Consider the following 18679-nt stretch of genomic DNA (forward strand, 5'->3'; position numbering starts at 1 on the left):
GTCCCATTCCGGGTCCGTACCGGCTTGCAACAGGAGGGTAACGGCATGAGAATCACCAGCGCCGTCAAAATCCCATCTTTGTGTAATGGGGACCCCTCGGCAGTTTGGGCTGCCCTGTTTCGAATCATTGGCCAGGTTTCTTAGCCGTCCAGATAAACCTAGGCTCGACGGTCAGCACATTGGGCCCAGAAAAGAGAGCTTGCAGCCACCTCGGCGGCAAGCCGCATGAGGAAACTCACATTCTGCAGTAAGCATGGACGTGGAGCCGACAAATGTCCCTCTTGAGGTCTTCCACCAGCCTGTCCACCTGGTGCTTCGGCCAGCCTTCTATTTGGACGAAGGGTGCGAGTGTCAGGGCCTCGAAGCCATGCGTGAGGCCAAGATTGAACCACCGGCCAATCTCCTGCTCAAAGGGGTCGGCGCTCCACGGGTTGATGGGTAGCTTGACTACGTTCTCGGTGATGTTGGTAAAACCCGCAGCGTGAAGCTCGGCTCTGGTGTCGAAAATGTCTATGGGTTGCCTGTACGTCTGCATCGCACGTCGCAACGTGTTACCCCATAGAACGAGAGGCGAGTCCGGTGGCAAGGTGTTGTCGTCGCTGCGGAACATCCATTCGATCTCCACCTGCTCAATATAGCCGCCAGGCCTTATGTGCCTGAAGGATTTCCGGTAGACGTCTGACCAGTCTCGTATGGAGCCGAGCAGCATCTGGATGTGGATCATGTCAAAGGTCTGCTCTGGTGCCGGCCACGGCGCCTCGACATCGGCGCGCACGAACGAAACACACGTGGGGATCCTATAGAAAAGTGAGCCGATGTTGCCAAGCCCGCGGGAAACGCACGATAACGTACACCTTGGGCTGGATGTAGGCGAGGTCGAGCCCTAATACGCGGCCCTGGTTGTCCTCGCCCTTATAAAGTGAGCTGTGACGAGCGTGTTAGCAAGTCAAAAGGTGCTGTAAACCTCGCGCAGGAGGAGCGGGACAGGCTTTCTTACTCGCCGACGTCGATCGCCCATATGCCAGTGCCCGTCCCGAGGTCGAGGACCTGAGCCCTGTCGGGCAGCGGCGCGTCATGTAATCTGCTTTTTCTTGCCAGAAAGATGAGCTTGTGGAAAATGTCCAGTCTGTCTTGCTCGGCCTGAAGAACTGTTAGTCGGAGGACCTTTGTCTTGTCCATGGCATGGACTCGAGAGCGACTTGCCTCATCGATCGGAAGCAAGTATCTTCCTCGTCGAAACCCTCCATAGACGCGGCCGTGGTCAGAGTAATCCGATGGGGTATCGGGAGTCCCACTAGAGATGGCACGTTAGCGATTTGCCTCTGCAAATACAACTGTAGCTTCGTCGTAGTAACGATGATAACGGCATACCCGTTTTGAGACATTGCTACCATATATAAGTAGATGTGTAGATGGTGAGATCTGTAGGCTATGGTTGAGTTCGCCGATCAAGACAAGAGAGGGACAATGTCGAAGAGAGGGTTCCACAGTCAATGTTGAAGCGGTGACATCAATGGGCAGGCCGCGGATGGGGACCGTCAGGACGAGCAGTCAGGAGCCAAGGGGCTGAAGTCGTGAGCTCGTAAAACCGCCTCGCCTCCGTGGTAGCCTTTCAGCACGGCGTGGCTGTGTTCGGTAAAACTTTGGCGAGTCAGCAATGACGGAACATTTGCTACGAGGGATCGCTAGCTCAGTGTATGATGTGATGCTGGTGGTGGCTGTGAAAACGTGAAAGGGAATTGACCTGAAGAAGTGGGATTGAAAAGGGGCAATTTAACGTGTGTGTACAGCACTAAGTCTGGGCCGGGAAACGAAACGAGATGGTCGCAGTGCAGGCGGCTGCAAGTCGATAGAAGCACTCGCTGATGGCATCCAGGGAAATGTGACCGCCGGTACGACTGTCTTTTATGGAGAAAGCGACCCGCGTGAGGGCCCTTCTTCGCGAGAGTGCCGGAAACGAGGGAATAAGCCACGGCGAGATGTAACGGATATCAGTGGGAAAGGGGGGGCGGAGGAGGCTGTGACGAAACCAAAGTCCTGTTCCTGCGTCGAGGGATCTGGGTAACTTGACAGCTTCTTGTATTCCGAGGACTGGTACACTGACACCGCCCTCTCACTCACACAGAGACACCACCAGCTCACGCAGCAACGGCAACCAACAAGAGCGCCACATCGACACACACAAGACACCCTCTGCACTTGCACTTGCACCGGCCGACACGCGCGCATACACAAACTTGAACGCATCCTTCTGCTTTCGTCCGTCCAGGGCACCGCTTCATCGCAGGACAAGGTTGCCGGCACGACACGACAACTCACGGCCCAGCCAACAAGCCGGCGAACGACGATGTGACCAGAGTGGGAGAGAGCTGCAGGACGCATTCTGCCTTCCAGGGCGGCATGAGGGTGAGAATGACATGGGTCGAGGTGCATTAACTTAGGGCAGAGAAGAGGGCCAGGTGATGGGCCTTGACAGCGTACCAGTACATGTACCTGCATGCAGGCGGTCGCAATCGAGCTTGGAGCTGGAACAACAGAAGAATTGCGCAGAACGCATGCGTGCGCATATGGGTGCGTGTGAGTGTGTGTCTGCTGAGGGGCAGGCTCATCTTTCCCACATCACCTCTGCTTGGGCCTTGCATGTCTCGGCCGTTCGTAACGCTGCACCAGATGCCAGGTAGAGCAAGAACAGGAAGGAGACGGATCGTGCATCGAGTACGGCAGAACAAGACATGAGGAAACAGGACAAGACGAGCAAGAACAGGGTAGATGCGGTAGAGACGGAACCCAGGGAGAGACAGAGAGAAACATGTAGAGAAGTGTGGGCGAGACAAGGTGAAGTGAGAGCCAACGATGCCAGGCGACAAAAGAAAAGGAGGTGCAATTGACGTACATGATCAGAGTGGGCGGACTGCTTCGTCGTTGCTCGGTTAGGTGGCCCCGGGAGAGAGGGAGAGAGAGAGAGTCGACTTGGCGTCACACAACGAGTTGGAGAGGTCGTACAGAGGAGGACCGGTGCTGCGGTAATCGGCGTCTTTTCTCGTCGTGTGCAGGTTGGCCAGAAGTGATAGGTTGCAAAACGGCGGGCGGCGTCACAAGAGGCGAGAAGCCGTTGGTCGGGTCGGGCTGGATGGGTTGGGGTTGAAGTTTCAGAGGAATGGGTTTGTTTCGATATCTTGGCGTTGGTGTAGATGGGGCTCAGGACCGACAACGAAGACAGGACTCGGGAATAAAAAGCCAGAGTGAGGGAGGCTATGCGACAAGGTGAGAGTTTGGGTTGGCTAGCCGGATTGAGGCGGGAAAACAAAAGACAAAAAGGCGGCAGGACGAGAGCCGGCCGGGATGATGGTCAAGGTTCGGGTCGAGGCCGCGTCCAAGGTCGAGGTTCCAAGTGGCCGCTGGCGCTGGGTGCTGCAAGGTGATGTGATTGACGAGGTTGAAGTCTCCGTTGGGCAGGTTGGGTCGGGTTCGTTTCGGCGACGGGCGGGAGCGGGAGGAGCAGCGATCTGATGGGATGGGACGTATGGAGTAAATGTAAGGGGAAAATATCATCCAACAGGGCACCAAGGCGGCGCAAAGGGCAGGGCCGCTGCAATGACAAGGACAGGACCTCCTGACCTTGGTACCTGGCTCGAGGGGCAGAGGCCAAGGTAAATGATTGTGTGGGATATCTCTGTGCGAGTGTGTGTGTGTGTGTACGAGTGTGGTGTGTGAGTGGGAGAGAGCAGAAAGAGAGAAGTCTTTTGCGACGTCGAAAGGGGGAGGGAACCCTGGAGACAAAGCCAGTAAAAGCCCCAGGCAAGACCCAAAACCAACCGATGCAGATGCAGGCGAACGGGCCCAGTGAGTATCCGTCCGTCTACTGCATACGGCTGCCCACGGCGGTAGTGGTAGTGCTGGTGGTGGGGGGAGCGGCTAGCGGTGGTGGTGGTGGTGGTAGTGGTTGTGGCCGTGGTGCTGTGGGTGCTACGGTGCTTTGGCTTCGAGATGTGTTGAAAGAGAGAGTATCCGTCGGGCCGGCGTAGTGTACACGCGACAGACAGAGAGGGTGGTGTGAGGAGTAATCGTAGTATCCGTATGCAAGGTCACCCAAGTATCTGCAGGCCTTGGGGAACAGCCGAGCATAGGTCGTGGGTGTAAGAGTCGAGTCGAGTCGAGTCGGGTCGAATCGAGTCGAGTTGGGCCTAGTCCCCGTCGGGTGGAGAAACGGCGTCGGCGTCAAAGACAAAGATCAAACGTACAAACAAAAGGTTATGTCGTTGGTCTAACAGGCGCAACGAAATGCAGCGAGATGGCCGAGGCGCCGAGTACAGCACGGCAGAAGGTTGACTCTCGTCCAAAGTCGACGGATCTTGTTCAAGTGGCGCTCGTCGTCTGAAGTGAATACGCTCTGGCAGCTGGCCTCGGCGTCCCGTGGTTCGAGGGGACTCTCCGCTGTTAAGTAGAGTTAGTGGGTTTCTTCCTCCTCGCTCCATGCTTCATCCTCCAGTCTGCTTCCGCCTGTCCCCCTGTCCCTTGCGCTACGGTTGCCATTTCCATCGGTGCTGTGAGATTCGGGGCAAAGATGGGCCCCTCCCCCCCTGGAGACTCGAGGGCGTGCCGATGCTGGATGGGGCTTGGAGATGACGGCCTGTAACGTGAGCGTGGGAAACGGCGCCATGTAATCAAATCTCCAAGATTCATCCATTCCTGGTGGGCTTCCAGAGCCTTGCCGTATTTGATGGTCGGCTAAATCACAAATGCATGTGTGCGCGTGTATTGTGAGTCCCCCGTTGAGTCGTCCTGTCCCCGTTCTCCCCCACCATTCACTCTACGTAGTGTAGTCTCCATTTCGTCGTGTCACTTTTCGCCTTGGTGACCCTAGGCTTCTCCGACCCCAGCCATCCCGGATCATGACACTTGGATCAAGGCGACGGGAAATGCGGATAAGGACCTGGTCTCTTACCTTGACTGCAATCTTAAAACCTGAACTGAGTCCCCGAGCATGACAGCATGGATGGCTGGTGAGAGTTATCGAGCAAAGGCAAGACGGAGACGCGAGGGACGGCCAACGAGGCAACGTCGGGCGCGCATATGCTGCGCTGTGCACCAGACATCAATATCGGCACGGGGTGGTGGACGATTGCCTCGTGATATTGACCGGGAGACCGTCGAGGTGGGAAAAGTCGATTGGCATCATTCATGGGATTGAACTGAGGTGTGATGTGAGGTGAGGTGAGGTGAGGTGAGATGCAGGACGGACAGGAGCGCGCATCCATCGCACCCGCAGCGTCAGAAATAGCGTGGGTGTTCGTATGCGCCTAAAGCACCTAGACCAAGTACGTGGACTAAGCTAAGGTGAGGTGAGGACGGAAAGGGATGGCGTGTAGGTATGGAAGGCAGGGCAAGGCACCCCAAAGACGGGAAGCTCCAATGAAAGGAGGCGGGAAGAAGGGGGGGGGTGGGCGGGCAGGATATGACGAACATGCAAAAGAGAACTGGAACCCGTCTCCCGGGGCTCAGTGGTTTTATTTTAGCAACCAAAGATTGACTCGACTGCGCTGGATGACGGGCGACGCTTCGCGTACGGGGTACTCTGTATCTGTACAGAGTACCTGCTGTCGAATTCGGGTTTCGTCAGCTTAGTTAGGTATGTAGATCCGGGTTCGTTCGAGTCCGTTGCTTTCTCTCTCTTTCTCACTCTCTGTGCCACGTCCTCGTCCCCTTTTTCTTTCCTCTCATTTCCCTCCGGCCCCCTCTCGGTCCTACGCCTTTCATGCCTCCTCCTCCTCCTCCTCCGCACCCATCCCACCTTGACGTTCCTTCGCATTCTTTCCCTTCCTGGTACATCGCGTCTAATTGCTGCCCTACCCTTAGCTCGATGACAGGCAACCCTAGTCCAACGCTAAGACTACGGATGGGATACGTACCTTCCAGCTGGCTACGGTACGTACAAGAACCATCTTGGCGTGAGCAAACAGCTTGGACTTGGGGTTTGGGATGATTTGCCTTGCCTGAATTGCTCTAGCGTACGGCATCCAGCGCCACTGAAGGAGCCGTTGTGTCGTCTTCAACCGCACCGCTACACGGAAACTGCGGTGTTGAGGACTCTGCATCATCCCAAAGACAACTATAGCCATGTACTACTTATCGAACCCAATAAGGCTCGCCGTCTACACTGCCATTGCTTGTCGGACGACATGTCCAACAATGCATAGAGCGGGAAAGGAGGTGGGAGAGAGAGAGAGAGAGAGAGAGAGAGAGAGAGAGAGAGAGAGAGACAGAGAGAGAGAGAGAGAGAATAAAATGTGCGCGCGCGTGTGTGTGCCGGTGTCTGTGTATTCATGTTGGCCTCTGCAAAGGGAGTACAGTAATTAACCCACCACCAGCTCCATGTTCCTCACTTTGGTTCAGTCATCTCTTTGCGTGTCCAGGGTCCGTCCTCTCCCACTATGTGGCCACGGCGCTACTGTAAGCACGACTACCAGTAGGGTAGATTTGGTGGAGAGTCAGGGGAGAGTACCCGCCCGCCCATTTCAGATTCCCACCTTCATGTTCGTTCCTTTACCTCGACCCTATGGATGCGCGCTGTGTGCAGCACACTACGTACATGCACTTGGAGCCAAGGTATGAACAGGGCAGTCATGGCTAGCGCGGGTTATGACCGGCACGCATGATATGAGCCGCCTACATAGTAGATGCCATATGCCAAACACCTCTGAGCCTGGCCATTTAGCAGCTTCACGTATGGATACCAAAACTCGAGCCGTCTCGCTGTGTACGATGTACGCTGCAACCCCGGTTCTCTGTGCGTAGTGTACATGCACAGGTAGTGCAGGCACTGCCTGGCCGCCCCAGCCCTTGTTCAAAGATTCCGCCGCGGCGGTTGGAGCGCAGTCACAATTGTCGACAAGAAGTGATACATGGTACCAACAAGAACTGCCTGCAGATAATGTCCCACGGTGCCGCCCTTCCAGTGGCGTCCGACAGAGTTTCTGGGCTCAATCAAGTGAACCAAACTCTGGCGCATCTGGATGCTTCCGTAGTGTCCGCCCCGGTCGGTCTTGGGTCTCCCTTGCCAGGGCCCAGGTATCGTGGCTGGGGGGGTTCAAGGTGTAGAAACAACCAGGAGACCTGGATCTGGCGAGCAGAAAGGCCCTGGTCCCGCCTCACCCCGGGCATATCCTGAGCGTCCCCTGCAAGCCATCTTTGACCAAGAGGGGGATGCTCTTTTTCGACCACACCAGTCCCTTGTATCCCTTCCCGCGGCCCCATTCCAATCGTGCGCTCCTCCGCTCTACCCTGATTCGGTGAGACAAGCTGGACTGACACTTTGAGAAGTTGAGCGTCGCGGCATGGGTCAAGTGGAGGTCAAGGAAGCACAACCTAGGACAACCCAGGACAGCCCAAGCGGGCCAGCAACGAGCATGGCATTTTGGGCTTGTAGTCTATGTATTGTAAGCGGACGCTGGGAAACCCGTAAGCCTTCGGCCCTGTTCGGTCGGCTTGCAATTTGTCATCTCACTCGAGATATTCCATCCTCGGGTAGGGCGCGGCTTCTCAGGGACCGGCCCACACGCCGCTGCTTCTCCTGCTCCTGTGCCGGCTGATGTCATTCTTGCCTGCCCGGTACTGTCGAAAGAAAAAGAAAACAAGAAGAAAAAGCAGCGACAACCTACCTGTCTCTGACTGGGGGATAGAGGCAGTTCGTTGCTCCTCGGGATTCATATGTGGGCCTTCCAGTGACGGTGGCGGCTTGTTGCTCTCCGTGGCATCTCTTGAAATTGCAACGGTCGAAGAAGAAAAAGAAGCGGCAAAATCACGCGGCGCTGGTCCTCGTCCAGTTCCCAGTCATCCTTGCCCATGTCCCATGCCTTCTCAGAAACCGAATCAGAGACATTCACAGTTCCTTCCCAATGTTGTACTATGTATTGTGTGTGTTCGGCTCCAGGCGGCGTATGCGCCAGAGTTTGGTAGGTTCGTTGGGTACGTAGCGCTCTTTAGGTAAGCCGGGACCCAACGAGGGGCAGGCCCAGTCGACAACCGTAACCCACGGTTGGGAAAGCCCTCTTGCCATCATCCAGATGCTTCAGTCCAAGACCCGCCCCGTCGACGGATGCACCTCTCAAGCACACACACAACATGACAAGCCCCAAGTTCACCTATTCCTGCTCCTAGGTCTCTTCATCGCATCAGCAAATGGCTACGCCGCCCAGCTAGCACATATGGCGCGGTTCGCCTCGCTCCCTGTCCTTGGTGCTCAATGCCCTGCCAGCTTTTGGACAACCCTGAGACATGGAGGCACGAGAAGCAGTCCATACAGACCGTTCAGACCGCCAGCCCGGGGTCGCCTCTAGTGTTTTCGAACCGTCAACGCCAACGCTGCATGCATGCCACACCACATTCACGACACTACATACCACCCGCTCTACGATGCACTGCACCTGGCATGCCTCGGCCGTCATCCCCGCGCACATCACAAACTTCATCTTTACATGAGATGGATGGTGCAATGTTGGCCGCGTGGTGGTCCTGCCCAATCGAATGCAACGTTGACAGCGAAACAAACAGACCACATCCCGTCAACTCCAACGAGCGGTACCGACTGAGCTCACCGACTCAGCATTCCACTCGATCCCACCTCAGCTCCGTCAGTCCAGCACACGCACATCACTGGCCAATCTTCATGGGTCCTTGTGCTCTGTCTCTTCTCACGGAAGCCTCCGCGAGTTCTCCGCTAGCAAAAGCAAGCTTACGGGCGAGACGACGACGATCAAGAGACGGTCCATATTGCCGTATGTCCTTAGCGCAGTAGACCGTAAGGTAACAGGTACCTACAGATACCATCACGCGTCGACCTGAACAAGACTTGACGCTCACCGCCCCCGCGCAACCTCCCCGACCTAGACACTCCAGCTCCCTCACCACACTGCAGGCGAGGAATCATCACAATCGTCTTTCAAGAGCCTTCATCGTCCCTTGACAATTACCAATTAGACAGATTCAATCCGCAGTCACTAGGGACGCTGGCTAGTGCCCGTCTGCCGCAATACCAAATCACAGCCGGCCTGGTTGGGCTAGCGTTTGCAACGCGGCGATGGCGGCTTGTCGGATGGGGTACTCTTACGCATTACGGATACCAATCCGGTCCAGTCCACCACACTAGCTCGTACTACCCTACTTTGTACCCTGTCGTAGGAGTATTTCCTTTTCTGCAGGGATGACGTCGGAACACCCAGCTTCTCGGATTCCCCACCCCTCCCTCCCCACGACTTGCAAGTCGAGTTTCCTGGAATTCTCACGGATCCTGCGAGGAGTCTGACTGCTTTGGCCGTGCATCATGATAGGCAATGGCCTCGAGGTTTGTTCAAGTCGAGAATCGAACCGGTCCCGAGTAGGGCGGCCAGCTCGCAATACTGTTTTTCTCGAGACGCACGGCCGCCAAAATTCGGAATAACACAAATCAGCTGGGTTCCAGAGGCTATATCTCAAGTATGCATGTATTGTGATTCGAACCCGGAGTCCCGGTCCCGTAACTACTGACTACGTAGTACATCACCACTGGACCCACGAGGTCCTCGAGGCGCTGCGCCCAGCATGGTGCTCCTTCGCGGGCATTTGACACTCACGTGGCACACACCGTGCTACCGCAGCTCGTCGCAAGCCCTCGGATCTCCGAGAGTGGCTGCCCGGGGGAGGGATATCCTAAGCCCAATGATTACAAGGCCTGTTCCCAAGAATCTGGTCGCACCGCGTCATGCAGCCAGCTCACTTCTGCAGCATGGGGCCTCGTCAACAGGCTCGGACGGCATTTGAGTCTCGATCCATCCTTAGCACATGTACCTCCCCCCCCCCCCCCCCCCCCCTTGAAACACAGATCTCAGAAATCATTGGCAAGGACTCAGATTGACTCTGGGTCATGCTTATCTGACCGTATGGAGTCGAACGCGATGAGCCCTAGAGACAACCTCTGCGGCCCACGTCGAATATCAGGAGCCGACATCTAGTTACGAGGGGTAATAATCATCCGAAGTCATGGTCCCAGCAAGCTGGCACCGATCGGCGCGGCGGTATTAATTCCACGGAACGGAGTCGACTGAGCGGCTATGCCTAGCGTGGCCATCGTTGTCTTTTCGCCCTTGTCTCTAGTTCCACCGTATTCTTTGTTATACATACCGCCAGCCTCGGAAGAACGTCGAGGGGAGACTTCATGCCATCTTGTACGTAACCAAGCCAAAAAGTCCTCGTTGTCACGAGGACTCGATGATGGAGATTGGATTCGAGATTCTTTCCAGCATGGCATCGAAGGCCCGAGACGGTGGATGGGTTGTGTCTGGGTCCCAGCCGGATGATTGGCCGTTGCAGGCCATAGTTTCACGGCTTTTCCGCTTCTGTTCGGCGCTGCATACAAAAACGACCCAGGGTCCGTAGTGTTGTCTGAGGCTGACGTCGGGGTTAGATGAGCTGGCAGCGGTGGTGACGGTGCTCAACCCTTGACCCCTGACACTAGAGACCCGACACTCTGGTTCTGCATTTGGCCGCTACTCACCCCGGCCTCAGCCACTGGCCAGTCGCCTGAGTCGCAACCTGGGCGGAAAGATGAGCAGAACGATGTGGGCCTCCTAGTGCAGCCTTTGAACGAACCCGAAGCTCCGCGGACGACACATCGGGGATTCCAGTCGTCTCCTATCTTGCCTTGTCCCAATTTGCCGGGACAACGAATCCTTACACTGAACCAGAACACGAAGCGGTCTCCTACACCATCTTGCAACAATCGGGACGCGACAAGGCAGAAATCGACACCTGAGCAATGGAACGAAGGAGGCATCCTTCGCCTGCTGGTCGGCAGGTCGCGACTACGGACTAGTGTCGAGACATTGGACGGCACCGACGGCGCCAAACCTTAATCGAACATGATCGGTGCAAAGAGGGACTTTTGCACTGGCTAACACCGGATCATCTGGAGAGCGATGTGCGCCCGGACGCTGGCGGTCGATGCTGATTCAAGTCGTCTTGGTTTCCCCCGCACTCTGATTCAACGTCGAGGAACCTACGAAGCACTTGTGACGAGAGGAGACGTGACGGAGCCTAGGTGTACAGATGCCTGCAATCTCGGAGCTTTGCACCGTGACATACAAACAGAAATGGTCTATTACGGTGCCAATGGGTCGAAGCTGCCATCGCGTGAGTCCACGTCGCAAAAGGGGCTTCGCTCAGTCAAGGATGCTCATTCGAAGCAACCACATACCCACGCTACTGCTTAGTGACTGGAATCGGTTACATTGTCTGACAGACCAGGCAGGCATCGATGTTGACGCGCAGCATTTCAGTGTTGAAGGGTGTGCAATACCCCTGTCACCGGCAAGGGCTTGCTCATTGGCAAATTTCCAATCTATCCGTACCTGTGGGTGGTCACTCGTTCATCACTCTGATGACTACAAACCAGACGCCTTCCAACCTTTTACGGCAGGCATTAGCAGCTTGGTGGCCCCACTGAGCAGATCAACTAGCCTGGATGCACCACAGCCTTTGGATGGGGCAGTCCGATTCACAGAACCCGTTAAACGCGCCAGCATGGTGCAGCCTTGATGCGCAACTCTAGCAAAATGTCAGCACTTACCAAACCAGTTATTAGGCGTCATTTTGAGATTCTGAACGGCTTTTGAATCTACACTACCGTGTCGGATACTAGCTCATCTCGAGGCTCCGACAGCGCTTTGTTCCGGGTTTTGCGTTGTCCCCGGTCGAGGAGGTCTCATCCGTGACCCGTGCGAAGCGTTCTGGAAGCAAAAGTGGATTTTCTCATCAATCCGGTTTGTTTTTGGAAACGAAGGCGCTACTTTATCCACCAGGTTGGTGCCTACCGGAGCATCCTGGACAGCTTCAGCGACGTTACATCAGGGCCAACATGCTCTCGTTCGGCCCCTGCTGTCACAGCAGCGGTCAAGGCTTCCGCAGCGGCTATGGCGGGCTAATACAGTCGAGCAATGCCACTTATATGCCGCCGTTGGATCTAGCTCGCCGATCACAATGGCTACAGCACGGAATGTACTGGGCTGCAGGCGCTGGCGCAATCATGGGACTACCATTGAATTCCTCTTGGAGAACTACCCCGAGCTCATTGCCTCACCCTGACACCCCGGATCCTTGCCTAGCTGGCACTATATACGGTGCATAGCCTACCACATGTCAGCGACACAATAGCCCCGGATATGGTTCTAATATGCGGCTTGATGATCAATGGTCACGTCGACGAAAAATTAGCAGCCTGCAATCATGGTATTGCGGCACAGTCAGGCAATATACTACACGACCACGGGGTGAAATAAAATGCCAGTCTCCAAGCCCACAGTTCATTACGCCAATTAGACTCTTCCATTTCAAGTAACCTACGACCGACATGAGGAGCACACAACAGCAAAATCTCCGAATGAAGCTGACCAACAGGGAGAAGAATCCTGGACGCAATCCTGCAATAACAGTTCCGAGTTCTCGGGTCAGCATCGCCTGCTCCTTGCGGATGACAAGTGAGCACGACAGCATCTCATGTCCAATAGGCCGGCTCAGTCAGACTGCTGCCACCCCTCAGCATGAACGACATGCAGGCCATCTCCGACAGTCTTGACAATCCCAGTGTCTTTATCTGTACCACCAATATTGCCGCCGGTCAGCAGGTCCAGCTGTCATCTTAAAGGCTAGGACCAAATGACCGATCAAGTTATGCCCCGAGAGTTCTATCACTTTTTCATGTTTTAGACGGATGTTCCTGGCTCTCATGTCGATATTCTGACGGTCATGGTTCATCACAGCTGGTAAGCAACGCTGCCTAGGAGCAGACTCGATATATCTCCGACTAGCTACACAATACCGGGAATAGCGCGGTGCTGATAATGAGGTGCAATCAACATTCCACGACAGTGCGAATCAAAAGCTGTATTTTGCAACATCTAGTCTGCTTCCGTCAGGCATCTTGGCGCGGCCGGAATCATCGAAAGGATTGGCAAGTTACAAAAGGACGAGTATTACATGAAGCTCCAGGGTTCGCAAAACACGCAGACCGTGTCTCTCTACCTTCGCGATCATATTTTCGGCCATAGCTCGAAAACTGGCCAATAGTGGGTCTTGGTGGTGCCACTTGATGGGCGTCTCGCTGTCATCTTGCCGCTCCGAAGTTGCATGTCCAGGCAACAAGTTCTGAGTGATGCTAAGCGCCGTCAAAATACCGGATTTCCACATCAACAAGGTGACAAACAAGCGACGGGACGGACTTGTCACAAGAATCCCAGGCGTCTCGCCCACGCCATGGCCAGTGGAAACATTGTCTGATTGTACGGGCATATACCCTGTCTTGTTATTCTGGGCTGCACGCATCGAGGCCCCGTTAGCGGGCCGTACCAGTGCAAATGTACGAGACTCGTGCGCAAGGCGCGCTCAACGAAACGGCCACCGTCATTGTCCACTGGGGTCGGTTCCAGGGTGCCAATCGATCGATGCATGCCGCACGTTTTTGTTATTGAGCAGGGTGGTTGGGGTCTTGGAGGCCAGAAGGGAAAGGAAGTAAAAAAAAAAAAAAAGGCCATTGGACCGCCACGAGAGAGACGACAATCAGATCCCCAGGAACCAAGCCCACTATAGGCATCTTCGATGAGCGTTCGATGATGAGGTGCTCCCCAAACGGACATGCAATTTAAATGAAACCCTGCTGGCGGAAAGGCGGCCCTGGAGAAGGCTACATTGTTGGCGTTTCTGCGCGAATACCCGCTGTGGGTTGTCATGAAAGACGGACAACCAGCATTGCGAGTACGCGAATGCCTAACGCACGCGGCAGGGCTGGGGTTAAAGTGGACGCCCTCGAGTGGTTCTTGTCGATGGTTCCCATCAATGTGCTGGAACCCCCTCGGCCCCGTGGACCAGTCTGGAGAGGAGCTCGCCGTCGTATGTATGGCCCTCCGGTGATTCCTCGGTGCTCATAACCGAGGAGCTCAGCCATTCATTGGGTCCCCCCGTTATACAGTCTTTGCTTCTTGCACATCAACACTACAAAGTCGCAGCTCTAGCATTCTGCTCTCTTGTGTAACCAGTAATGTAGGATGCAACGTCGGTACTTGGTCGGTACCCACCATCTCGGAATGAGGCCGAGATAGATGCGGCGGCTGTCTTATCCCTTTCTGGCGCAACGTACATGATGAGGTCGTACGCTGAAGACGTTGGCGCGTCTCTCGGGCTTTGCCAATCGGAATCCCGCAGGAACGGGGGCATTCGAATGGCAAATTGTCTGCCCACCACAATTTGGCTGCCCGTGGGGAGCAGCATTGGTTTCCTTGGTCCAGCCGGGTGAGCGAGGTTCGAAGGAACGACGAACCAAAGTCGTGAAGTCTCCGACGGGGCGCCAAGTTGAGGAAAACGGCAAACTCCAAGCAGAACAGCTCAAGGGTTTGACAACTTTGCAAGAGGGCGAGATGGGATCTGTCTCCGCCGTCAGACAAAGCGAGACGCAATCCATTCTGGTAGGGCCGGACCGAGAGGCGAACTACCGGTCTGCGAGACCAGCCCGTGTCGAGATGGACGTGTCTTCGCCGGCACTTGGTCGGAGATTGACGCTTGACAGGATGTCTTCATTCTTGAAAACTTAGACGTCCAGCACGTCATCCCCAACGGATCTATATGGCGAGCATGTAGGCAATGATCCCAGACACTGGAGAAACATAGCGACAAGGGCGACACAAAGCATCATCGCAAATACGATGGCAGTAGTGAGAAGTAGGTGGTAAACCAAGTATCCCTGTCTGTCTCGAAAAGATAACAGTGCCGTCCTCCGCTAGGTTCTTTGATGAATGGCTATCCGCCACTGAGGGAACACAGTTCACTTGCAAAGCCCTACAACGGAGACATGTTTATGTCTCCGCGTCTAGCACAGTCAGACGTGCTTGATGCAGTCTTTCCCATCCTTACTGGCAGCATGTATCGTTGAGTCTACCTGTCTGCGGGATACCCCACGCGAGTCTCCCAGAACGAGCAAACACACACGAACGGTCAGTTGCAATTGTCCCACAAACTACCAAAGGAGACGGCATGGAGTCGGATTCGGAACGAAAGGTGTATTCTGTGAATCCCAGAGTCCGGGCCAGCTTAGGGGATTGGATGTCGTCTATGACTGTCCTGATGATATGCTGATCCCCTGATCAACCAAGATTTGATCCTTAGAGACGGCATCCGGTGGACGAAGGCTCTGGCCGTCTCGTATAAGCCGGACAAGAGATGCACCGTCAACGCGAGTTGTTTGACTAACTTCCTGATGGAGCCATGGGCAGAGGAATGCATTCCTGATCCAATCTCACAAGCCTTCGGGAAGACGGCGCCGGACGCCACAGGCGGATACTTGAGAGAACCCTGAGGACGAAAGGCGGAGAGCAAAAGGACAGGATAGTCGACGGAATTCACAGCTACAATGTCAGGTTTGACGAGCGGCCGTCTCGATCCCATGTCTTATTTTCTTCTGCACCAGTCTGCTCCTGGCTGCCCGTCTCGCCTCGGCATAAGCAAGAGCCGGCGCAGGGGTTCAAACAGCAAAGACGAAGGCGGCCAGCCAGACTAGGTCTCTTGGAGACGGGGGTGTACATTTCTGGGTTGCTTTGAAATGTCGGTCGACGGGATGAAGGGGGAGGGGGGGCGAGGAGGAAATCGAGAGGGGAGGAAACAGGAAAAGCGGTGATAGGCGAGGTTTCGGGAGGAAGTGTTCCCCATGGTCCATTTCTCCCTCTCTCTGAGACTCTGGCTGAATCGAGCATCTCCGCAAGCTCCGCAGAAACCGGGAATCGACCATCGGCCCGGTGGGCGGCAGTTCACGGATCGTAGGGATAGAAGGAAGGGGGCCCAAGGGGCATGTTAGAGTTTGAAACAGAGACATCGAAATAGGCGAGCCATGGGCAGCTTTGTCTCGTCGACTCCAGAGTTGACGTGAACAAAGTCTCACACCAGGGGGCGGTTCCCATAAACTGAGAAGGGCCCGGGGCAGATTGAGCAATCAAAGGCTAGCCAGTCTCTCTGGAAGGAAGCCAGTCCCACAAAGGGAACATGGTCTCACGGAAATGTCACAGTCTCACGGACAGGTCACGTCGTCGCAAGGATGAGGAGGCAGGCAGGGGAATGTTGTGGCAGCAGGTTCTATTCTAAGAGCAAAATACCCCCCATATCCTGCTGTTGTACACTTTTGGGGTTTGATGTGTCGTGAAATGAAAATGGAGGTCAGCATTCCATCCACAGCCTCCCTGATACGCACGAAGAAAACTTTGTTCTGATCCATCCGTTCCTTTCCTCTCTGCAAAATCGTATCCCCTTCACCTGAGTTGACCTGAAGGGCTTCAATGAACCATCCTTTTACCCCCTTCCTGGCAAAAGAAAAAAAAAACCCCCTCCGACTACTTTTTGACGTATTACCTCTTCCTGATCCTTGCTTCTGATTTCTGTAGGCCTAAGTAGCCTTTTGAATCTTGCATGAAGGTAAGTCTCCTTTGGGCGTCGAGGCAGAAAGCAAAGTGCTGCGAGTGATATAGATATGAAGTCACGTCCTGGCCAAGAGATAGAAAGACCTGGTCGCGTGATCCAACTTCGTTTCTTGCGGCCAAACAAAGAAATTGCGTCAATGGAAGGGAAAGCAGCCGTTCCAAAACCATAGTGATGAGGCTCCAAGTGAGCAACTTCTCAACTTTTGCCAGTCTATAAGGTGGTAGTCTCCCAAAACACCGAGCTCGGCGTCGGTGTGCCCATTGAGTGGAAGATGCAGTATTATCCCATGTCATTTGAGGACTTGAGTTCGGCAAATGGGCAGTGCAGAGTGCTTTACCACTCGTACTCGCCAGTGGCCTTGTGGAAGACATACTCCTTGCCGTTGACGGTAAGGACGCCATCCTTCAAAATGCACTTCCACTTGTTCTTGACGCGCTGGACCTTGTCGTACATGCAGAGCATGATGTGGCCCAAACCTTCGTCGTCAACTTCATCCTCGTCCTTGTCTTCGTCAGGGTCGTCAAGATCAGAGTTGATTGCATCTTCATCAACTTCATCGTCGTCATAGCCGTCATAGGAAGCAATGCCGTGCTCCTTGCCCTTGGAGCGCGCGGTGGCGGCGGACCTGTGTCTCGTAGCCTCCTTGAGTGGCAGCATCAATCCACCACCCTCCATGCTCTTGGCGTTCGCAGCAATCTGCGCATGGATCATGCGATCAATGTCAATGCGTCCGAGCTCGCGTTCGTTGCCCTTGGCATCGCGCTGGAGTAATACACCTTCAAAGTCGAAGTCGTCACCAGCTCCGTCGGTTTGCGAAGGGTTCATGCCTGGCTGACCATTGCTAGGGGGTCGTTGCTGTTGACCTTGTTGAGGTGCGCCAGGTCGGTACTGCTGCTGTTGTTGCGCAGGCTGGCCAGGCATCTGGGGAAGGGCTGGTTGGCCGGCAGGTCTGTTGGTTGCCGAGGCTTGAATGGCGTTGATGGAGCCGGCGCCTTTCTCGCCGAATTGACCCCGAACATGTTGAGCTGCACGGTAGGCCGCAATTCCAGCGCCCTCCTGTTGCGCCGGAGGCATAGGCACGTTCTGCATGCCAGGCTCTGGCTTGATGTAGGGCTCTTCCTTGACTGGCGCATTTCTAGCCTGATCGGCAGGAGGGGCACCAGGCAGAGGTAGCCCGGGTCCTGGAATCTGAGGGCTCAATTGAGCCTGAGAGTATGAAGCGGCGGGCGGTGGGGCAGTAGTAGTCGGAGGCGGCGCAGCCGGAGCGGGCGCATCCTTCGGGGGATCCCAAGGGAAGCTGGCTACCTCGAGCTGGGAGAGCTTTTCCTGCCATCCCTTCTTAAGTTCATCGAGGACACTCTCATCAACTCCACCCTCCTCGAAATCGACGCGCGAGGAGTTGATGACCTCGGCGATGATCTGCTCGTAGACCGCACCGACGGCGTTGTTCGACATGGTGAAAATCGTTGATAGTTCTCACGTGGTACCCGTCGAGAATTTGAGCGGAAGCTGGGCCTGGGGTGGAAAAGACCAATGTATGACGCCCGTGGCCGCACCTGCTGCTCCAACGCAATGTTCCTTCAGGAAGTAAACCGATGCTTTGACCGAGTGTCGCGAGTGTTTAGTCGTCACGCGGCTGGTTGCGGTTGCCGAGTCAGAGAGGATCGCTGTTGAATTGTCGTTGAACGTTCGCCTGCCTAATCCACCACTTCTCGCTGCCCGGAATGGCACGCGCACTCAATAATCAACGACTGCTAGACTGGATTCGGTTTCTCGTGAGGGTTACTCCGTTGTTCTCGTTAATTCCGGATGGTGACAGGGTGTTTCGCTGGAGCCCTGTTTTTCGTTTGGTGGTGTGTATGGACGAGGTTGTCTTTGTTGGGTGGGTTTCGTTTTGAGGCTCGAAGCAGGCGCTGGCCTATTAGTAAGCTTAAGCGGCAGCTGCGCGGTGGGAAGGCTGAAGTCAGGCGCACCTACCTGCAACCTTTGGTGATCACCAAGGCTCCACTTAGACGATAAGACGATAAGAAAGTGGGCTTTGGTTCTGCGGAATGCGGGGTGAGGGAGGACCGCAAATTGCACGGGCGAGATGCTGAATCTCATCTCAATGACTTTGCATCTTACAAATTCTTGAAACCAGTTTTTATTTGTTTGAAGGCGGCATTCTGTCACTTAACTTCTGCCGCCTTCTCTG

General features: G+C 55.0%; 2 protein-coding genes across 2 annotated transcripts; both read right to left on the reverse strand.

Moving 5' to 3' along the window:
* Positions 1 to 235: 235 nt before the first annotated feature.
* On the reverse strand, positions 236 to 1385 carry ColSpa_03303 (secondary metabolism regulator LAE1; the record flags this gene model as incomplete). The annotated part of the gene is made up of 4 exons (XM_049269515.1): positions 236 to 797; positions 853 to 924; positions 998 to 1294; positions 1372 to 1385. 4 exons carry the CDS (start codon positions 1383 to 1385, stop codon positions 236 to 238), a joined length of 945 nt encoding a protein of 314 aa, XP_049125472.1.
* A 15433-nt stretch (positions 1386 to 16818) lies between these two features.
* On the reverse strand, positions 16819 to 17940 carry ColSpa_03304 (transcription initiation factor IIA subunit 2; the record flags this gene model as incomplete). Its single annotated transcript, XM_049269516.1, is given in 3 exon segments — positions 16819 to 16842; positions 16859 to 16887; positions 17151 to 17940. 3 exon segments carry the CDS (start codon positions 17938 to 17940, stop codon positions 16819 to 16821), a joined length of 843 nt encoding a protein of 280 aa, XP_049125473.1.
* Positions 17941 to 18679: the final 739 nt, after the last annotated feature.

This window comes from Colletotrichum spaethianum, assembly GCF_022836535.1.
Source record: "Colletotrichum spaethianum MAFF 239500 DNA, contig06, whole genome shotgun sequence".
In the NCBI taxonomy this organism is placed as follows: domain Eukaryota; kingdom Fungi; phylum Ascomycota; class Sordariomycetes; order Glomerellales; family Glomerellaceae; genus Colletotrichum; species Colletotrichum spaethianum.